At 50.1% G+C, this 17,112-nt stretch overlaps 2 protein-coding genes across 6 annotated transcripts in view; one reads left to right on the forward strand and one right to left on the reverse strand.

Annotated features, from left to right (window-relative positions):
• Positions 1-12,773, forward strand: part of TAOK3 (TAO kinase 3) — a 61,404-nt gene extending 48,631 nt beyond the window's left edge. For 2 of the 5 annotated variants that reach the window (XM_015878004.2, XM_015878003.2), the window contains exons 14-21: positions 543-677; positions 6,841-7,077; positions 7,681-7,809; positions 8,714-8,917; positions 10,524-10,763; positions 11,665-11,877; positions 11,976-12,158; positions 12,302-12,463. In XM_015878004.2, coding sequence (XP_015733490.1) covers positions 543-677; positions 6,841-7,077; positions 7,681-7,809; positions 8,714-8,917; positions 10,524-10,763; positions 11,665-11,877; positions 11,976-12,158; positions 12,302-12,463 — 1,503 coding nt within the window. Of the gene's footprint in view, positions 1-542; positions 678-6,840; positions 7,078-7,680; positions 7,810-8,713; positions 8,918-10,523; positions 10,764-11,664; positions 11,878-11,975; positions 12,159-12,301 lie in introns of all 5 variants that reach the window. The other 3 variants (XM_015878005.2, XM_032447935.1, XM_015878006.2) reach the window with 2 other exon arrangements.
• A 2,014-nt stretch (positions 12,774-14,787) lies between these two features.
• On the reverse strand, positions 14,788-17,075 carry PEBP1 (phosphatidylethanolamine binding protein 1). The gene is made up of 4 exons (XM_015878008.2): positions 16,865-17,075; positions 16,645-16,754; positions 16,037-16,137; positions 14,788-15,653 (listed from the first exon to the last, which is right to left on the reverse strand). The coding sequence occupies exons 1-4, from the start codon at positions 16,997-16,999 to the stop codon at positions 15,436-15,438; spliced, it is 564 nt and encodes a 187-aa protein (XP_015733494.1). The 5' UTR covers positions 17,000-17,075; the 3' UTR covers positions 14,788-15,435.
• Positions 17,076-17,112: the final 37 nt, after the last annotated feature.

The following is a 17,112-nucleotide window of genomic DNA, read 5'->3' on the forward strand; positions in this document are numbered from 1 at the left end:
GGGATGCGGGCGCAGGCAGCGACCGCGGGACACAACCCGGAGCTGCCAGGGGAATGAATGAGGCGTCCCGAATGCGATAGAGATGGGAGTCACGTTTCTCGAGGGATCGCTGGGCTGCGGTGCTTACAGCCAACCTTTTTGAGGAGCCCGGCTCACTCTGCATATTGCCTTTGCTTTGGATTTCTATTTCTTTTTTCTATGTAATGCTGGAGGTTTAAAAAAAACAAAAACAACAAAAAAAACCAACAACAACAAAAAAAAACCACCCCCCCAAAAAGAAAAAAAAAAAAACCAACAAAAAACCCCAAGCCAACCCTGGCAGGGATTGAGGAGGCATCCCGCTAGCGATCAGCTGACACGCCGAGCCGGAGCTGCAATGTGTTGCTTATTCATTTCGTACCGTGGGAGCTGCAGGGGCTAGCAGAGAGCTAAACTATGCATTTCAAACAGCCGTGCTTGTGCAGAGAGAGGGCTGAGAGAGAGGCAGCCGCCGAGGAAAGAGCACAGCTGGACTTTCTCCTTGTTTTTATCCATTTCTGCAGGATCATGTATTTATAAGGGATGAGGTGGGCCACAGGGATCGCAGGCCTGAGGTGCGGCCTACCCAGTCGGTGCAGAATCAGGCCCTCCACTACCGGAACCGAGAGCGCTTTGCCACGATCAAATCAGCATCTTTGGTAAGCAGCCCCCTCCCCTGCTCCTCTGCATCTCCCCATCTCTCTGGGAAGGGGTCAAGAATCCTTTTTCTTCTTATTATTCCTTTTTATATTGTTGTTGTTATGTTCTTTCTCTCTACATATATATATATAATTTTCCTCCTTTCCGTTGGCATAGCAACTCGGTGCTGCACCGGCTGGTATTTTGGCTGTGTGTGTGAATGGGGAAATGTCGAATGCATGGAATGCCTGTGCTTTCACGCCGCATATATTTTCAGCAGATGTGGAATAAGCCACGTTTGTGGGTGAAGCTGGTATCGTCTCGGGTTATTTTTCCCCCTTTTCCCACCCGTCTCCTTTGTTCGAGCCGTTCGTGTTCACAAATGTGCTTATTTGCATGTGCACAAACCGCGGCTGGGTGTGCTCGCGTGGAATACGTTTGGATGCCGTGGAAATGCAGATGGGGCTGGGAACAATAAGGCTGCCGTGTGCAGGGCGAGCTGCTGCCTTTTTTTCTCATTCATTCATTCATTCATTCATTTATCTCGGGCAGCAGCAGCAGCACGGTGACCGCATCCCGCGGGCAGCATCGCCGGGCTGCAGCAGCTTTACAAAGAGCAGGGGGATGGGGCGAACCCAGATTTGTACTATTGCAAATGGGATTTCTGTGGACGCCTTTGTAGTAGCGAGAGGGGTGTGTGCTGCTGGAGTTACAGCCGCGCCTCCCGCCCGGCCCCGTACGGCTGCGGGCACCGGAGGGTGTACGGGTGGGAGCAGGGCAGGGAGAGGGCTGGGAGGCACCGGGACATGGAGCGGGATGTGTTCCAGCCCCACAGCATTGGAGGTCACATGGATGGAGAGCTGGGAAGTGCCGCCGCTCGGCCTGGCACTTGCTGGGTGTTATGACATCATCCCGGACCAACCCCGAAATTACAACGGCAAACCCTCCCCTTCTGCCTTTGCCCTGGCTCAATGGCTTGTTCTCCCTTTAGCACCACCATTTCTTTTTTTCCCTGCACAGCTCTCCATCTCTACGCGTGCGGGAGGCATTGGTGCGTGTCACTGCCGAGAGAAACGGCAGCGGCCACATTTTCTTTCTGTACGGTGGTTGTTACAACCCACGGTGACACCGTGGCTGTCAGACCCGCCACCAGATGCTTTGCAGGCTGAGATTTGGGGCAGGGCATCCAAGTTCTATCTTCTGCAGGGGCACTCCTGTAACGGTACCCGAGTGCTCCCTGGGGCTGAGCGCCTGCTCCCCCCGCTGCTCTCCTCCTCCCACCGAAGGAGTGACCTAGAAATATGAGTGATGGAGGTTCACGCTGCACACCTGCCACACGCGGCAGCTCTGCTCTCCTGCAGACCCACTGCCTCGTACATTTTGATTTCATGTGTGCACATAGCGCGGTGCCAGCACAACTGCATGTAGGAGACGGTTCTATTGGCTGCAAGGAAGAAATGATCCATGTCTCGAGCATCGTCATCCAGACAGATGCATGGTGTGATGGGCGGATGGGTGTGCGTTGAACACGTGTGTGATCTCTTACTCCACATGGGTTCAGCAGAGTCCATAACTCCTCCTCACATGTCATCCCCAGACTGCCCAGGTGGCTCCCATGGCGAGGCCCTGCTGGGAGCTGTTGGCATGAGAATACAGGCTGTGAGGTCCTCCCAGTTCTCATTGCTCTGGGGAAGGCAGAAGTGCCCCAAGGTGGCTCCTTGACCCTCATGGCAGCCTTTTGTGGGGCTGCAGCTGTGTCTGCCTCACCTGGTCAATGGCTGCACTAAATCCCTCTGCTTCACTTACCAAATGACTATAAGGATGATATTAATAGTGGGTAAGAAAGGCATTGGGATTTTTGGGGACTTTTGTTCCTCTAGTTTGCTGTGGAACACACTCAAGTGTGGCTTGTAGTGCTGCACTGAAGTGAACTCCATGCACAGCATCCTTTGGGACGCAGGGCAGTCCCGCTGTCAGCTTGCTGTTACCAGCAGGCTGATGGAGCAGCAAGTGGTACTGTGTGTCTTGTGAGGCTTTGTTGTCCCCATCATGTGCATACCTGTCCCCTTTCCAGCACTGAAAGAGCTTCCCCAAACCATCACTGTGTATTACAGGGTTGTTACCATGTCCTTAGGTTGCATGGTGAGGGAGCAATTTCATTATGCTTACAGCAGAAATACCTCACTTAATTTCAAGGAATCTAGAGCTGAGCTTTCCCTTTTTGCTTCTTGTGCTCCAAAATGGAAACCTAGAAGAAATTCCAAGTTGAAACTAATTCCCCGGAACATGAAGAGTGCCAGTACAGGTGCTGGGTTTTGAGCTGCTGCTGTGGCTGCCAGTACAGCACTCTGTTCTCTTTATCTCTGTGTGTTACCTCTGGATGGAGGGGGCCAGTGGATGGCCCAGCGCTGCTACTGCTCTGGCCAAGGGAAAACTGCCACACCTGCCCCTTGTCTCCTTGTCCAGTATCTGTGGGGAAGATTTTATATTAAAAACCAAGGGAGCCAGCATGCGTTGGTAGTTGGTGCTGACCGTCAGTTGGATCCTCAGCAGCTTAACACTGCTTTCTGGGCACTGAGAGGCACATAGCCTCCGCTGCAGAGAATCAGGAGCATCAGAAAATGGGAGTTCTGAGACCAAACTTGCTGTAACGGGGTGATATTTGGGTGTGAAAAGATTGCTGACCAGCACCTCAAACAGGAGGGGAGGGCAGCCCTGCAGAGGGAAGGAAAGCAGCGAGCCCAGGGCTGCTGGGCTGTGCCTTTGGCAGACCCTGGCTCCCATAGCACCCATAGGTCAGGCTGTGAATGTACCTGTTATACTTTTCCTGACTGTCTCTGGATGCTTATGTATAACGTATACATATAAAAATTACTTATAATTTAAAAGGATAAACAAATGAAAAGGACAAATGGGGTTAAGAAAGCTGAAGGAGCGCTCTGGCCCTCTGAAACAAACTCTTACCTTTGTGTTTACCTAATTCAGACAGCACTTTTATTAGGCAATCTGGACCACCTTCTTCTTTGGTCATTGCATGTGCCAACCTCAGCCTTGAAGCTGGGAAAGCTGTGTTGAAAAAGAAGGCAGGATGTTCTGCATGCTGATCAGACTGCACATCAACATCTTCCACTGAAAGGTGTATCTTTAAATATGTGCAGCGAGGCGCTGATTTGCATTTCTGGGTCATGCTTGACCCTTTAACTCTCCATCGCTCCTTGCATTTCCTCGATAGCTGCTGTTGCAGTTTTCAAATGAATCAAATGAAATGATGTAACAGGGAGGGCTCTATCGAAGGCCTTGGCATTCTCTTCCAAATTGAAATGCCAGCAGAAGTGTTTCGTGATCTCATCCTGAGTCTGCAAAGCCAAATGCCTGGGTACATGGGAGCAGCCTCTGGATGTGGCTATCCAAGTGCACCGACTCCTCGTGCATTAACACAGTGGCTGTTCCCTTACACCTTCTGCTGTCACAGCAGTGATGTTTTACTCCAGGTGGTTGGGTTTCTCATCAGCTCATCTGGCTGCTGTCTATGGAGATCTTTGCCGTAAAATGCTGAACTTATTTCTTCTCATCTCAAAGTTCTCACTGAGAGAAGGGGCTGCTGGTGCTTGGCGTTTTGCTTAGTCCTCTGCTTCCATCCAGCAAAGAAGACGTGGTGTTTCGAGAGGTGAAAACATCTCTTCTTAGGAGAAAACTTGGTGTCTTGTCTGAGCAATGTGATGAGACAAAGAAGCTTCTCTTTGTGAGATCCTTCTGTGAAGTTGTGAGCCCAACTTCCTTACGTAAAGCAGAAAATCTTGGAGAGCGAATAAGAGTAACTTTGGATTTCATGTGGTGGGTGAACTGAGTGTGAGAGCAGGGTGGAGAAGGCATCTGTCTGTCTCAGTTCTGTGTATGCCAAGGATGCAGGGAGATAAGAAACTGAGAAAATGTCATACCTTAATGGAAGCTGCTCTGTTTTATGCAGAGCTTTGGTTCTGCCGATGACCAGACTGATTATGCCGTGCTTTGAACGAGGCTTCAGGAAGCCACTGTTTTCTGCTTTAAAGAATGCTGACATTTTCTGGCTACGTGGAGAACAAACTTTGTGATAAGCGCTTCCTGTATCATCTTTTTTCCCTAACCTATGGGGCTACGTTTATGAAATGCTTTATAACTGATTTTCAGCTCCATGTTTCTTAAACTCTCGCTGTCTGCTTTGGCACTGAGCATTCTGATGGCTGCAGGCAGTGCCCATCCAGGCACATCCCCAGCTGCTGCCTGGGGGTCACCACATGTGCCAGTCGCCAGCCAAGCATGCCTACTGGAAGTCTTACCTTGCTTAACTTAGCAAACAGCATCTATGTAAAATGCTGGATTCTTGTGTCTTGGCTACATCTCTTGTCATTAACAGGTCTGACTTCTTAGATAAACTCTATGTCAGTTGATTGTGTTTAATCCAGCCCATCTGAAAATATCCTTATATTCCTTATGATGGCAGCATACAATTGGTGCTTCTGCACTTCTTATGGTTGAGTTTTGGCTTTGCCAGAGTGGTGCTGGAGCTCAATATGGTATGTTCTGTGTTTTCCATGCACAGATGTTTGCTTTCTCTCTGGAGTTGCTTTTATTTGTAGAATTTTAGAATGGTTTTGGTTGGAAGGGACCTCGAGGATCATCAAGCTCCAACCCCCTTTAGGAAGCATGCAGGGGAAATGGGCCCTCCATTTCCTTAGCTTTGTCCTCTCATGACCTGTTTCTGCTTTGGGACTGGCCATAACTGTCTTGGATGGTGACTCCTTCCTGTAAATTGCTGTCAGTCCACTTGAGGGTGAAGGCCATGCAAGGCTCTTCCTGACCTCTTCACGCTCCTCCCAAGTGTTGGAGACACACTGGTGGTGCTGCTGAACTGATGTTGGTGGCTGATGTTGGAGTTTAGCAACTGCTGCAGTTGCAGTCCTGCAGGACTTGCTTGGTTGGCTGTCAGGAAAGCAGCTGCTCTTCTGTTGGCTTCAGCCTCCTCAGATGTGCGTGTACATCCCATCCCAGGTCTGAACTTATCTTAAAGATCTCCAGAAAATGACCTTCAAATGACAGTGGTGCTCTGGTACATGCCAGTTCTTTCTCTTGGTTGCCTATGGAGAAATGCATTGTGAAGGCTGCGCTCCTGCAGGCTGCAGGAAGGGCTGCTGGTTCATAAGGCTCCAATAATGCCCTTCAAAGGGGCTTTGGGTTGGGTATGAAAGGAGACATCCCCTCTTATAGACTGCAGCTCTACCTGTGTGCTGAGGGCTCCAGCTTTTGGCTGCCAGGGCTGTCCTCTAAAAGATGAACAGATCATTGCAAGTTCCTGAGTCTGTATTCTCAATTAAAAATAAGAAAAAAAGAAATCAATCTTGGATGCTTTTGATCTTTTAAAATGGAAGACATGGAAGTGTTACCACCCATGTTTTCTTCTGAAAGATTTTGGCTCAACTTCCAGGGGTTTTTTTTTCCTGCCTTTCACAGGGATGCTCTTAGGCATGGAAATGAATGTGGAACTTGTGAGTTTTGTTTCAGCTGAGCGGGGTTTAAAATCTGCTTAGACCATCTGATCAATCTTGTCAAGAGCACACAGTTCCAGAACAGCGTTCCCTTGTTAGAAAACTTTCAATTCTGGTAGGGGATGAGCTCAGTCTGCTGTCTGCTTGAATTTCAAGAAGGAGTGATGAGGGAGGTAGCTCATAGCAGGCAATGAATGGGTGTTGAGGGACTGTGCTGGAGCAGCGGTGACTTGGGGAGCTTCCAAGGATGGGGGTGAGTTCCTTAAAGTGGTGCCATCTTGTAAGTCTGTGTAACCTGTGGGATTCAGAGCCTCTCTCCAAGGAGGGTTGTACAGCAGGCACCTTTTGTTTGCAGACCTCCTCCAGTACTTCCCATAGTGATCTGCAACCTGTTTCCTTTGTTTGGAACGTGATGTTTTCTGCTATGGCAGTGGAAATGCACATCAAGTGCTTGGAAAGATAGGGGAAGAATGAGGAGGGAGAAACCTTTTGACCCGATCTGTAGTATTAGATGTTAGCACCCTCTGAAACCTGGAGCGGCGCTCCCTACAAGTTGACTTCAAAGAGCGCTGCAGAGCGTGGTGTTCTTTACAGGTGAGCAGTTAATAAGGAGGCAGTGAAGAAGGCCACGTAGCATTTGTGTCCCTTTTCCCATTCTCAGGTTACAAGGCAGATCCATGAGCATGAGCAGGAGAACGAGTTGCGGGAACAGATGTCAGGATATAAGCGGATGCGGCGCCAGCACCAGAAGCAGCTGATCGCCCTGGAAAACAAGTTGAAGGCCGAGATGGACGAGCACCGCCTCAAGCTGCAGAAGGAGGTGGAGACACATGCCAACAACTCGTCCATTGAGCTGGAGAAGCTGGCCAAGAAGCAAGTGGCTGTGATGGAGAAGGAGGTGAGTACCAGTGTGGGCTCCCCATGATGATGTATCAGATGACTGAGAAGCGTGTAGCAGCTCTGAAGGGAAAGGCAGTGGATGTAGTGTTTGAAGCCCATGTTTGTGAGCACGTCGTTACTGTCTGGAGCTGCCTTGGCCAGTTATTGGAACAGCCTCACAGCCACACACTGAGTGTTGGTGGACAGCATTGCCATCAAGTGGTGTTGCAGCCACTGACTGCTGGCTGAGGGACCAACACTTGTTGGTGCCTGGCAGAGGGTTCTGCTCATGGCTGTGGCAGTGACAGAGGTGTAACATGGCAGCCTGCTGTCAGTTGGTGTGAAGTCAACCCGTTATTCCATATAATTGGTGGGCTCTTACCCTCTCTCATCAGGTAGCTCTGATGGAGAGAAAGGAAAAGAAAGCTCTGAAACGTGTGTGGGCATACTGTTTTCTTATTTATGTGCAAGCAGATTTCATTTGGCCAAACAGTCACAGCTTTGTCTTATATATGGTGGGAGAATGACGGACCAGAAATGCATGAGAGAAAACTGATGTGTGCTGGATTCGGTGCTTGCACCTTCACCCTTATTTTTTTTCCCCTTTCTCTGTGCCTTGCAGGCAAAGACAGCTGCAGCAGATGAAAAGAAATTCCAGCAACAGATTTTGGCTCAGCAAAAGAAAGACCTGGCGACCTTTTTAGAAAGTCAGAAGAAACAATACAAGCTTTGCAAGGAAAAGATTAAAGAGGCAAGCTGCTGTCATTGAGGGCTGAAGGGGTGTGGAATGAACACGATTTAGACTTTCCTTTCGATTAACCTGGGCCAGCCCAGGGGTTTAGGATGCCATAATACATGGAAGCAAATTTAGATTCCTAGCAAGTAAACTGTCAGGAACTGGGGTCATCTGGCAGCATTTCTAGAATAATCTTTAAGCATGCTGGAGGAGCCTGCATGATATGTCATGGAGTGGAAGCTTTGAAGCTGAGGATGATGAAGGGAAACAGCAATTCAGAGAATTCTTCTTCCTCCTTTTCCTCATTAGTTCTCCCCACAGACAGTCAGCAATCAGAGCAGTGATATGGATGTCACTTGACTAAAAGCCCTGGGGTTACTTACATGAACTGGAAGAAAAGACACCATTAATTTAGTGTTTAGCCAGCATCTGTTGCAAACCGTGCCCCCAGCAGACAGCAAAATCATTTGTAGTTAAGAAAGTAGGGAGGACAAAAGGGATAGCAAAGAGCTCTGCTGGGTATCTGATTCAACAGATTTGAGCTTGAATCCCATTGAAATGAAGGAAACTTAAGCCCAGGCTGGACTCCTTTGTAAAGCAGGTACAAGGAGCCAAGGATTTAGATCCATTCTCTTTCCTGGACAGACAGACCTCCCCTGCAGTGGTATTTTCTGTATTCTCATTGCTGCACTGTTTAGACCTTACGGTGTTTGCACTGGGCACTTCTCCCGGCTCCTCATGGGGGTGGCAGTGCAGCTTTAGAGGTGGCAGGGATGGCACGGCTGGGTGACAGACTGGGTTCTGCGTTGGGTGCTGTTCCATGAACTGAATGATGGAGGATTGCCCAGTGACTGATGGTTCTCCAGGTTCTGTGTCATGGTGATGCTAAGAGGAGTCTTGTTTTTGACTCTACTTGCAGGAAATGAATGAGGACCACAGCACACCGAAGAAAGAGAAGCAGGAGAGAATATCCAAACACAAAGAGAACCTGCAGCACACGCAGGCTGAAGAGGAGGCCCATCTTCTCAGCCAGCAGAGACTCTACTACGACAAAAACTGCCGTTTCTTCAAGAGAAAAACGATGATCAAAAGGCACGAGTTGGAGCAGCAGAACATTCGGGAAGTATGGACCTCTTCAGTTGCTTTCCTACATAGTTCTTTAAATTGTACCTTTGTGTCTGTAAAACAGTTTGGTGACTGTGTGCTATTAGATCTTCGCGTTTTCAGTTGCCAAATAGAGCTGAGAAAAGTGTAGGAAATGTGTTTTGGGAACCTGTTTTCCATACAGAAGTGTAGTTGGCACATGGCTGCTTCTATTTATTAATGGAAGAGGGTGGCATAAGTGGCTTGCAGAAAGAAACATGTGAGCCACCCACCCTGGGCCTGAGAGATTGATCTGAGCTCCTGGCCCCTTTCTGGGGGAGCTTCATTCATAGCATATGCCATGCTGAGCATCACAGCTGCCTGTGGGATAGGAGGGCTGAAAGGGGAGCTCTGCCTGTTGGCTTAAGTAAATATGTAGTTAAAACGTGTAAGAAAGCAGTAATAACTGTTAGCCTTTCAGGCTGCCGAGAGTTAAATACCATGTTGGAAAAGGAATCATTGCTCCTAGATTTTATTAATGTATCTGTTATATGGCTGAACACACAGTGCCATGTGCATGGAACACCATTCAGCATGTCCTTATCTGTATTCTGGCTGTCAGAGTGCAAGTTTTGCTTACATGTGGACACATGCAGTATATTCACAGTGACAGTTTGGAGTGGATATTTGCAGGTGCTGCTGTTGAGAAGTGCAGTGGGATTACAACATGCAAGCTGCAGCTCAGTATAATGAGTTATTTTTGCTTCTGCTGCAGAAATTTGTTAGGCCAAGCCAACACTGAGCCCTCCGTGTGCTGGGCACTGCTGTGCCTTAGTCTAGCATGAAGTGTAGTGATGAGTTGGTAAGCTGAGAGCTGGAGCAGGGATGTACCAGCAGACCATCAGCCAAGGTCAGTGAGCACCAGTAAGGGTACAGCTGGAATCACTGCTCACCTGAGCTGGATTCAGCCTGGGGCTCTGCAGGTTGTTGGCAATGCCCTGAGACAGAGATGATGACAGCATTGAGCACTAGTTATCTTCCTCTTTGTTGGTTTACAGTGTGGTGGTTTTCATAGACTTGCAGGGTGCAGAAACAATAGTGTGCAGTGCAGAGTACCATGAGACTTGGAATATATCATCATTTGATCAAATTTACTGCACATGGGGTCAAAAATCACCCATACATGGTGGTAGATGAGGTGGTTTTTCTTACGTAATGTGTTTTGGAGCCAATTACTTCTTTGGCCATTAGTAATTAACGTATAAGAAGCCTCAGCTCCCATCATCTGACAGGGGCTCAGGAAAATGTAAAACAGACAGAGGCCTCCCGTTGTGGGCATGGCTGTTGGTCCCCCCCAGCTCTGAGCACTCCAGGATGAGTTAGAAACTTCTGGGACTTGCAGCAGCTGCAGGGGACTGTCGTGTGGCCCCAGTGCCACCTACTGGACAGTCACTGGGGGACCTAGGAGCTGCCTTGGTGCGAGTTACAGGGCCATACCAGGTGGCCTCATCAGAAGTGTTCCCGTGATGCTGTGCTGGCTTTGTGCGCTTGGAAGAGCTCGATGCCATCCAGGGGGGAGTGACAGGGGCGCCTGGCCTTGCAAATTCACCCTTTTTTTTTTGGTGTTCTGCTGTGCTCTTGTGCAGGAGTTGAACAAGAAGCGGACCCAGAAAGAAATGGAGCATGCCATGCTGATCCGGCACGATGAGTCTACGCGTGAGCTGGAATACAGGCAGCTACACACGCTGCAGAAGCTGCGAATGGACCTGATCCGGCTGCAGCACCAGACTGAGCTTGAGAATCAGCTGGAATACAACAAGCGACGAGAGCGGGAGCTGCACAGGAAGCATTTCATGGAGCTCCGGCAGCAACCAAAGAACCTGAAGGTGCTGGAAGCTTTCCTTCCCTCCCAGCCTGTGTCCCGCCATGCTTTCTGGGCAGGCAGGTTGTGGTCTGAGGCTTCTCATGCAGCATCTATGCCACAGAACCAGCATTCTCCGCCAGCACTCTGTGCTCTCCCTTGCATCCCTTCCCTTTGCTCAGATCTGCAGTGGTATGAGGAAGTTGCAAGCTATTATAGCAGAGAGCTCAGCGAGGATTTCTGTTAAGTGCTGTGTTAATTGAGGCTGCCCATAAAAAAAACAGGCTGCTCCTTAACGAGGTATGACAGGATTTGCTCCTGGTAGTCCATGCCTCAGCTCTCACTCATGTTGGCCTACAGACCTCAGTATGGAATAGGGTTGGCTGATGCTTCCTTGCTTTAAAAATCAATAAGGGGAGTGAACACAGGTGTGCAGAGCCCTGTGCTCTATCCGGGTTCAGAGCTGCCCTGGGAGATGGCTCCCTTCCTCAGGCTGTCTGAATAAGCGTAGTGCTTTTGTTCATTTCATCACACACCCGCAGGTTCTCAGGTTGGCTGTCTCTGTGTAGTGTCTGCTTGCAATGAGAGGCAGCTCACACAGGCTAGGCAGATGGGAGGCCTCAAAGACAAAGGCCACTGCGCTGTGTGGGAGGCAGGGGGCAGTGGCAGAAGACGGTGATGTCCTGGGCTAAGGAGGTGAGGTTGATCCTGCTTCTGGCCCAGCCTGTGGTCAATGGCACCTCAGCACACACTGGAGTTGCTCTTGGGCTGGTGCTGCTCATTAGGTGGCTGCGTGCACAGAGCAGGAGAAATGCAGAGCGCAGGGGAGCTGTGGTTGTGCCTCAGGGCTGTGTCCATTCGGGTGTGCTGCGACCTCTGCATTCCCAAAGCAATCTGTGCTCTTCACGTCGTTCCTTCCTTGGCAGGCTATGGAAATGCAGATCAAAAAGCAGTTCCAGGACACGTGCAAAGTGCAAACTAAGCAGTACAAAGCACTGAAGAATCACCAGCTGGAAGTAACTCCAAAGAGTGAGCACAAGACAATTTTGAAGAGTCTGAAGGATGAGCAGACGAGGAAGCTCGCCATCCTGGCGGAGCAGTATGAGCAGAGCATCAACGAGATGATGGCCTCGCAAGCGGTAGGTGCAGCATCCCTGCCCTCCTGCCTGTGGGCCTGCAGGGCCGTGGGTGCAGTCAGGCCACCAGTCTGTGCAGCACGTCATGTTCTGTCTCACAGCTGCGACTGGACGAGGCCCAAGAAGCAGAATGCCAAGCCCTGAGACTGCAACTCCAGCAGGAGATGGAGCTCCTCAACGCGTACCAGAGTAAAATTAAGATGCAGACAGAAGCACAGCACGAAAGAGAACTCCAGAAGCTGGAGCAGAGGGTGTCACTGCGCAGGGCGCATCTGGAGCAAAAGGTGGGTTTGGGGTGGGCTGCTGGCAGCGAGCAGCTGCTGCTTGGGTGCATGTGGCTGTAGTTGGTGCCTGGTGGGGACCCGCAAAGGGCCATATGAGCTCTGAGGGCGCTGCTGAGGGGCTGTGCTGCCTGTGCTTCTTGCAGATTGAAGAGGAGCTCGCCGCCCTCCAGAAGGAACGCAGCGAGAGGATCAAGTTTCTATTGGAAAGGCAGGAGCGAGAGATTGAAACGTTTGACATGGAGAGCTTACGAATGGGCTTTGGGAATTTGGTCACATTAGATTATCCCAAGGAGGACTATAGATGAGACGAAATTTCTTTGCCATTAAAAACAAAAGCAGACAAAAAAAAAAAAAGCAAACAGAATAGTTACAAAACTCGCAAAAACCAACATTCCCCATGTTAACGGGCGTGCTCTCTCTCTCTTTCTGTCTCTCTTACTGACATCGTGTCGGACCAGTGCCTGTATATTCTTACTCCATCAGGGGTCCCCTTTCCCCCTGTGTCACGTCCCGGTGGCGGGCGGCTCCTGGCAGTCTTTCCCATAGTACGTCACAGTCTCGATGTCTCTGTGCAATGATTAAAAACAAAAAGAAATGTTTCAGTTGATAAAAAAAACAAAACAAAAAACAAACTTTTGGAGACGATTTGAATGGAGAGAAAGCAAAGAGAAAACAAGACCGATCCGCCCCCATGTGGATGTTTGTTGCTTTTGGAGCAATCAATGACGTGGGTTTTATCCACCGACCTCTGAAAGGTACAAGCAAAAAAAGAGAAGTGATAGATACAAACCCAGGGGGAGAGAGACGAAATCCGCAGCCTTACCTTGAACCAGCTGCTGCATAACTTTTATTTTATTCTTATTTTTTTGGGGGTATTTATTCATCAGGAATAATGAAATTAATAATAATTAATAATAAATAAATAATAATAATAAAAAGTTTTATTAAAGATTGAAAAAAAACAAAAAAAAAAAACAGGAAAAAAAAAAAAACAAAAAAAAAATTTATTTGATACGTTTTACAGGAAGACAAAAAAACAAACAACCCCCCCTCATCCTTCCCCCCCCAAACCCCAACCAACCGTGAGTCGTGCTGTACATAGCAGTGGTGGGATGTTATTGCTTGGGTGGGGGTGGGGGGTGGGCAGAGACCCGGTGCTTTGTAGGAGCGCCGTGCCAGGCGGGGCAGCCCCCCCGTCCCTCGGCCAACTCTTGATTGTATCAGAACCATTTTCTGCTGTCGCAGAGGATGTTGACTACACTTAAAACAAAGAGCCCACGCGATCCTGGTAGCACAAAATTGGGCTTTGTCAAATCGTGTATTTTGTGTATAGAAGGAATTTAAGGAGAGCTTTGACTTATTTTCATATTGTATTTTAACTGTTTTCTCTGATCAGAAAATTTTTTTACTCCTTTCCGTCCCTCCTCCTTTCCAACCCCTTCGCTTTCAGTCCCTGCAGTTCAGCACTGTCACACCATCCCCACTCCTTGCTTTTCTCTCTCTTTTCTTTTTGGGGTTGATGGGGGGGGTGGTTCCATTTTATTTTCTAACCTTTCTGTTCCTTACCCCCCCCCCCTCCTAACTTCCCCCTCCGGCCTCCCATGAGTTCAGTCATTAATTCCGCATTCCTCACACTTTCAAACTGTGTATTTTCTTACAATAAAAAGAGAAAAAAAAAGAAAAAAAAAAGATAAAAAATGAAAAAAAAGAAAATTATATATAAAAAAAAGGCTTTACTTCTTTTGCATGCACTTTAAAAAAAAGAAAAAGAAAAATGACAAAAAAAAGCAACGAAGACAAGAAAACAGCAAAAAAAACAACCTCCCCCCCCTCCCACCATCACCACCACCACCAAGAAGATGTTTTTCAGGTTCAAAGGAAGAGCATGAGTAACTGTCAGAGCTTTTAATTATATTTGTAAATAAAAGTGTTCATCACAGTGCCTCGCTGTCTCATTGGGGGAGGAGTGGCTCGTGGCTGTGGGAGGGGGGCGGACTCAGATTGATGCTCACCTCTTTATCTTATGCCCTTCTTCAGTCCAAGTTCTCAGGGTCTGCACCCTCTGCTGTCTTGTTGTCTATCCTGCTGTGTTTAGTTGGGGTGTTCCTGAGACACTTCCTTTCCAGGAGCCTCGGAGCTGTCCCAGCAGTGTTAGCACTGTCCCTGTTCTGCTTGTGCCACCAGCTGGCACCATGGTGGAGGTCCCACTGCCTTCCAGGTATGGAGCTTCAGTGATGAGTTGGGAAGGCTGCCCTGGGGGCCAAGTGTGAAGAAACCTGGATTTCTGCAAGGTGTTGAGGTTTGTAACTCATGTATGTTTTTCACACCCCTTAAAAAACAGCTCCTTGGAGATGGTGAAACAACTGACAGGAGGAAGGCTTCTGGTCCTGTGAAGCAGTCACGTTGGCTTCGTTTTTTGTTAAAATCAAGCCTTGAGTCCTGCTTTGTTTCCTGCCTGAAATGCTTAGGAAACAACACCAGGCCTCGCAGCAACACAAGTGCAACCCTGCAGCAGGGTTGGGATGCACCTTCAAGTCTGTAACACCAGGAGTGGAGCCCTGCTACATCACGCTGCTCCCGTAAGTGTTCCCCTCCTTACTCCCCTCCAAGAAGACAACCACACCGTCCATCCACCTTGCAAAGTGTTTAATTGCACTGTGAGCAAACACCAGATCACAACACAAGTCGAGCAAAGCAAAGCCTCTCAGCTTTGAATGGCAACAGAGATCAGAAAGTAGTGCTATAAACCAGCATCAATGCCTCTTTCTACTAATTAGTGGTTCACTTTAGCGGAGGCACTGGCCGAATACTTGCAGGAGAGGAAAAAATGCAGTTTCCCTTTACAGACTGCTGCCTTCTCCCCTCCTGGAAAGAGAAGGCTCCGCAGCCAGAAGTGGTTCTGTACCCACACTGCTGCTCAACACCATTTTAACACAGTAGAGACACACTGAAGTGGTACTGAGTCACAAAGGCTTAGGACTTCCCTTGGGCAGGGCAGCCCTGGGGGCAGCTCTTGCAGCACCAGCTTTTCAGAAGCTGATTGAGCCAGCTGTGGCTTGTACCTCCAGCAGTCAGCTGAAGCACAACGCACAGCCAGACCGCTCTGACACCAAAGCAGATTCACTTCACAGAGATAGTTGGGGATACGGTTCAGGTTACAGCTCAAGTTGTCGGTGCAGGAGCAGCTGGGTTCTCAGCTCACCAGGCAAACAAAACTACAGAGAAATGCTTAGGGGAATGGAGGGTGCAGCACAGTGCTTGGTCAGGCCCCTTCTCCCTACTTCCCAGACAGCTGCTCATAGAGTTTCGGCACGTAGTCATCCCACTCTGCCTGGTAGCAAGTGCCAGCCACCGGCACCCCCAGCCCATACTTGCTGCGGAAAGCAGCTACCTTGAACTTCCCTCGCTTGTCGCCAGAGCGATTGGACAGGATGGGCTCATCGCAGGTCAGCTGCTTCGGCTGCTCGTACACCAGCCACACGTAGCGGTGCAGCCCTGCAGGGATGAGACAGCATTACAAGTGCACCTTCTGGGGCTGCAGTGACCCCAGCTCAGGAAAGAAACCTGTGCCCACCCAAGGGCTGCTGGCAGCCAATACAGGATAAGTCTGACTGAGCTAAACGAGCTTAAAGGAGACATCTTGAGGCACCAGAATGGCTCGTGCCACACCTGCACTCCTCCTGGCTATTGAATGCAGGTGCAGCCCCTCAGCAAATACAGAAGGGGTGGTGCTGCTAAGTCCTGACCAGGCTTGCATGTAGGTGCAGGCAGGCCCGTGAACCATTTCTGCAGCACTGTGTCCTCCCTCCCAGCCCACATTCACCCACCCACACCACCACAGGCCCGAGGCACTGGGACTGATGCATGCAGGCACCCACCTGTTCCTTTAGGGGGGCCCGAGCCCACGTAGTCTGACAGCACGGTCCCGCTCCCCACATTGTTACCTTTCATGTTGGTCACCAGGAAGTGATGCCATTCCCTGAAAGAAGGTTAAAAAACTAACAATAAAGCTGCACTACAACCCCCAGGCACGACCTTCTGCTGCTGTCAGTGCAGGATAACCAAAGCTAACCACTGCCATTTCTAATTCATTAAACCCAACGAGGACTGGGAGCTCAGTGCCTGCTGCAGGACTCGGAGCCTATCGGGCAGCTCCATCCTGCCTTGTAGCACCAGCACCCACCTCCAAGCCTGGTAAGTGAGCACTGCGTGTGCTCCTGAGCCCAAGCTGAGGGCGAGCTGCTCCCACACTGCGCTGACAGACCTAATTCCAACTCCTGCACATACCACGAGCTGCAAATCTGTGCCACTACCACCTACAGGAGCCCTTCAACGCCCTGGCAGAAACTGTATAAGCAGCCGCTGCCCAGGTCTATACAAGAGATCCGAGGGCAGAGCACGTTTCCCACCTCCTGCCGAGCCGCTCGGTCCAAAAGCAACGACCGGTTCCCCGCAGGTAAGACAGGAAATTACCAAACGCCGTTACCTGAACTTCGGATCCTTCCTACTGGGCGCATCGGGGTCGGTGAGCACCAGGGTGTACAGCTTCTGCGGGTCGCATCCATCCCACTCGATGCTGGTGGGTCGGCGCTGCACCTGCAGGGCCCACAGCGTCACCTCACGGCCCGCTCCACCCTCACCACAGCCCCGAAGGCTCCGCTGCCGCCCCCCGCCATCTTGAGCGGCCCCCTCACCCCCCACCTCACCTGTGTGGGGGTGAGCACCTTGCCCAGCTCGTCTATCTCCACGGGGCCATACTTAACGCGCAGCGGCTGCGCAGGTTTCTGCTCCACCTCGCTCAGGCTGAGCGGCCCGTCCCACAGCCCCACATCCACCGGCATGGCGGCTCCTCCTCACACCGCGTCCCGCTGCGTGACGGCCGCGCCGCGCGATCACCTCAGCCCTTCGTCCCGCCTTCCCCGCCCCGCTCCTATTGGCTACGGCGACGCCGCGC

This window comes from Coturnix japonica, chromosome 15 (assembly GCF_001577835.2).
Source record: "Coturnix japonica isolate 7356 chromosome 15, Coturnix japonica 2.1, whole genome shotgun sequence".
Taxonomy (NCBI): Eukaryota; Metazoa; Chordata; class Aves; order Galliformes; family Phasianidae; genus Coturnix; species Coturnix japonica.

Coding starts and splice junctions, on each gene's coding strand:
- PEBP1 (XM_015878008.2), bottom strand. CDS start 16,999: ATGCCGGTGGATGTGGGGCTGTGGGACGGGCCGCTCAGCCTGAGCGAG. Junction 16,755..16,864: donor AGGTGCTCACCCCCACACAG/GTGAGGTGGGGG, acceptor TGGGCCCTGCAG/GTGCAGCGCCGACCCACCAG. Junction 16,138..16,644: donor AGGAAGGATCCGAAGTTCAG/GTAACGGCGTTT, acceptor ACCTTCTTTCAG/GGAATGGCATCACTTCCTGG.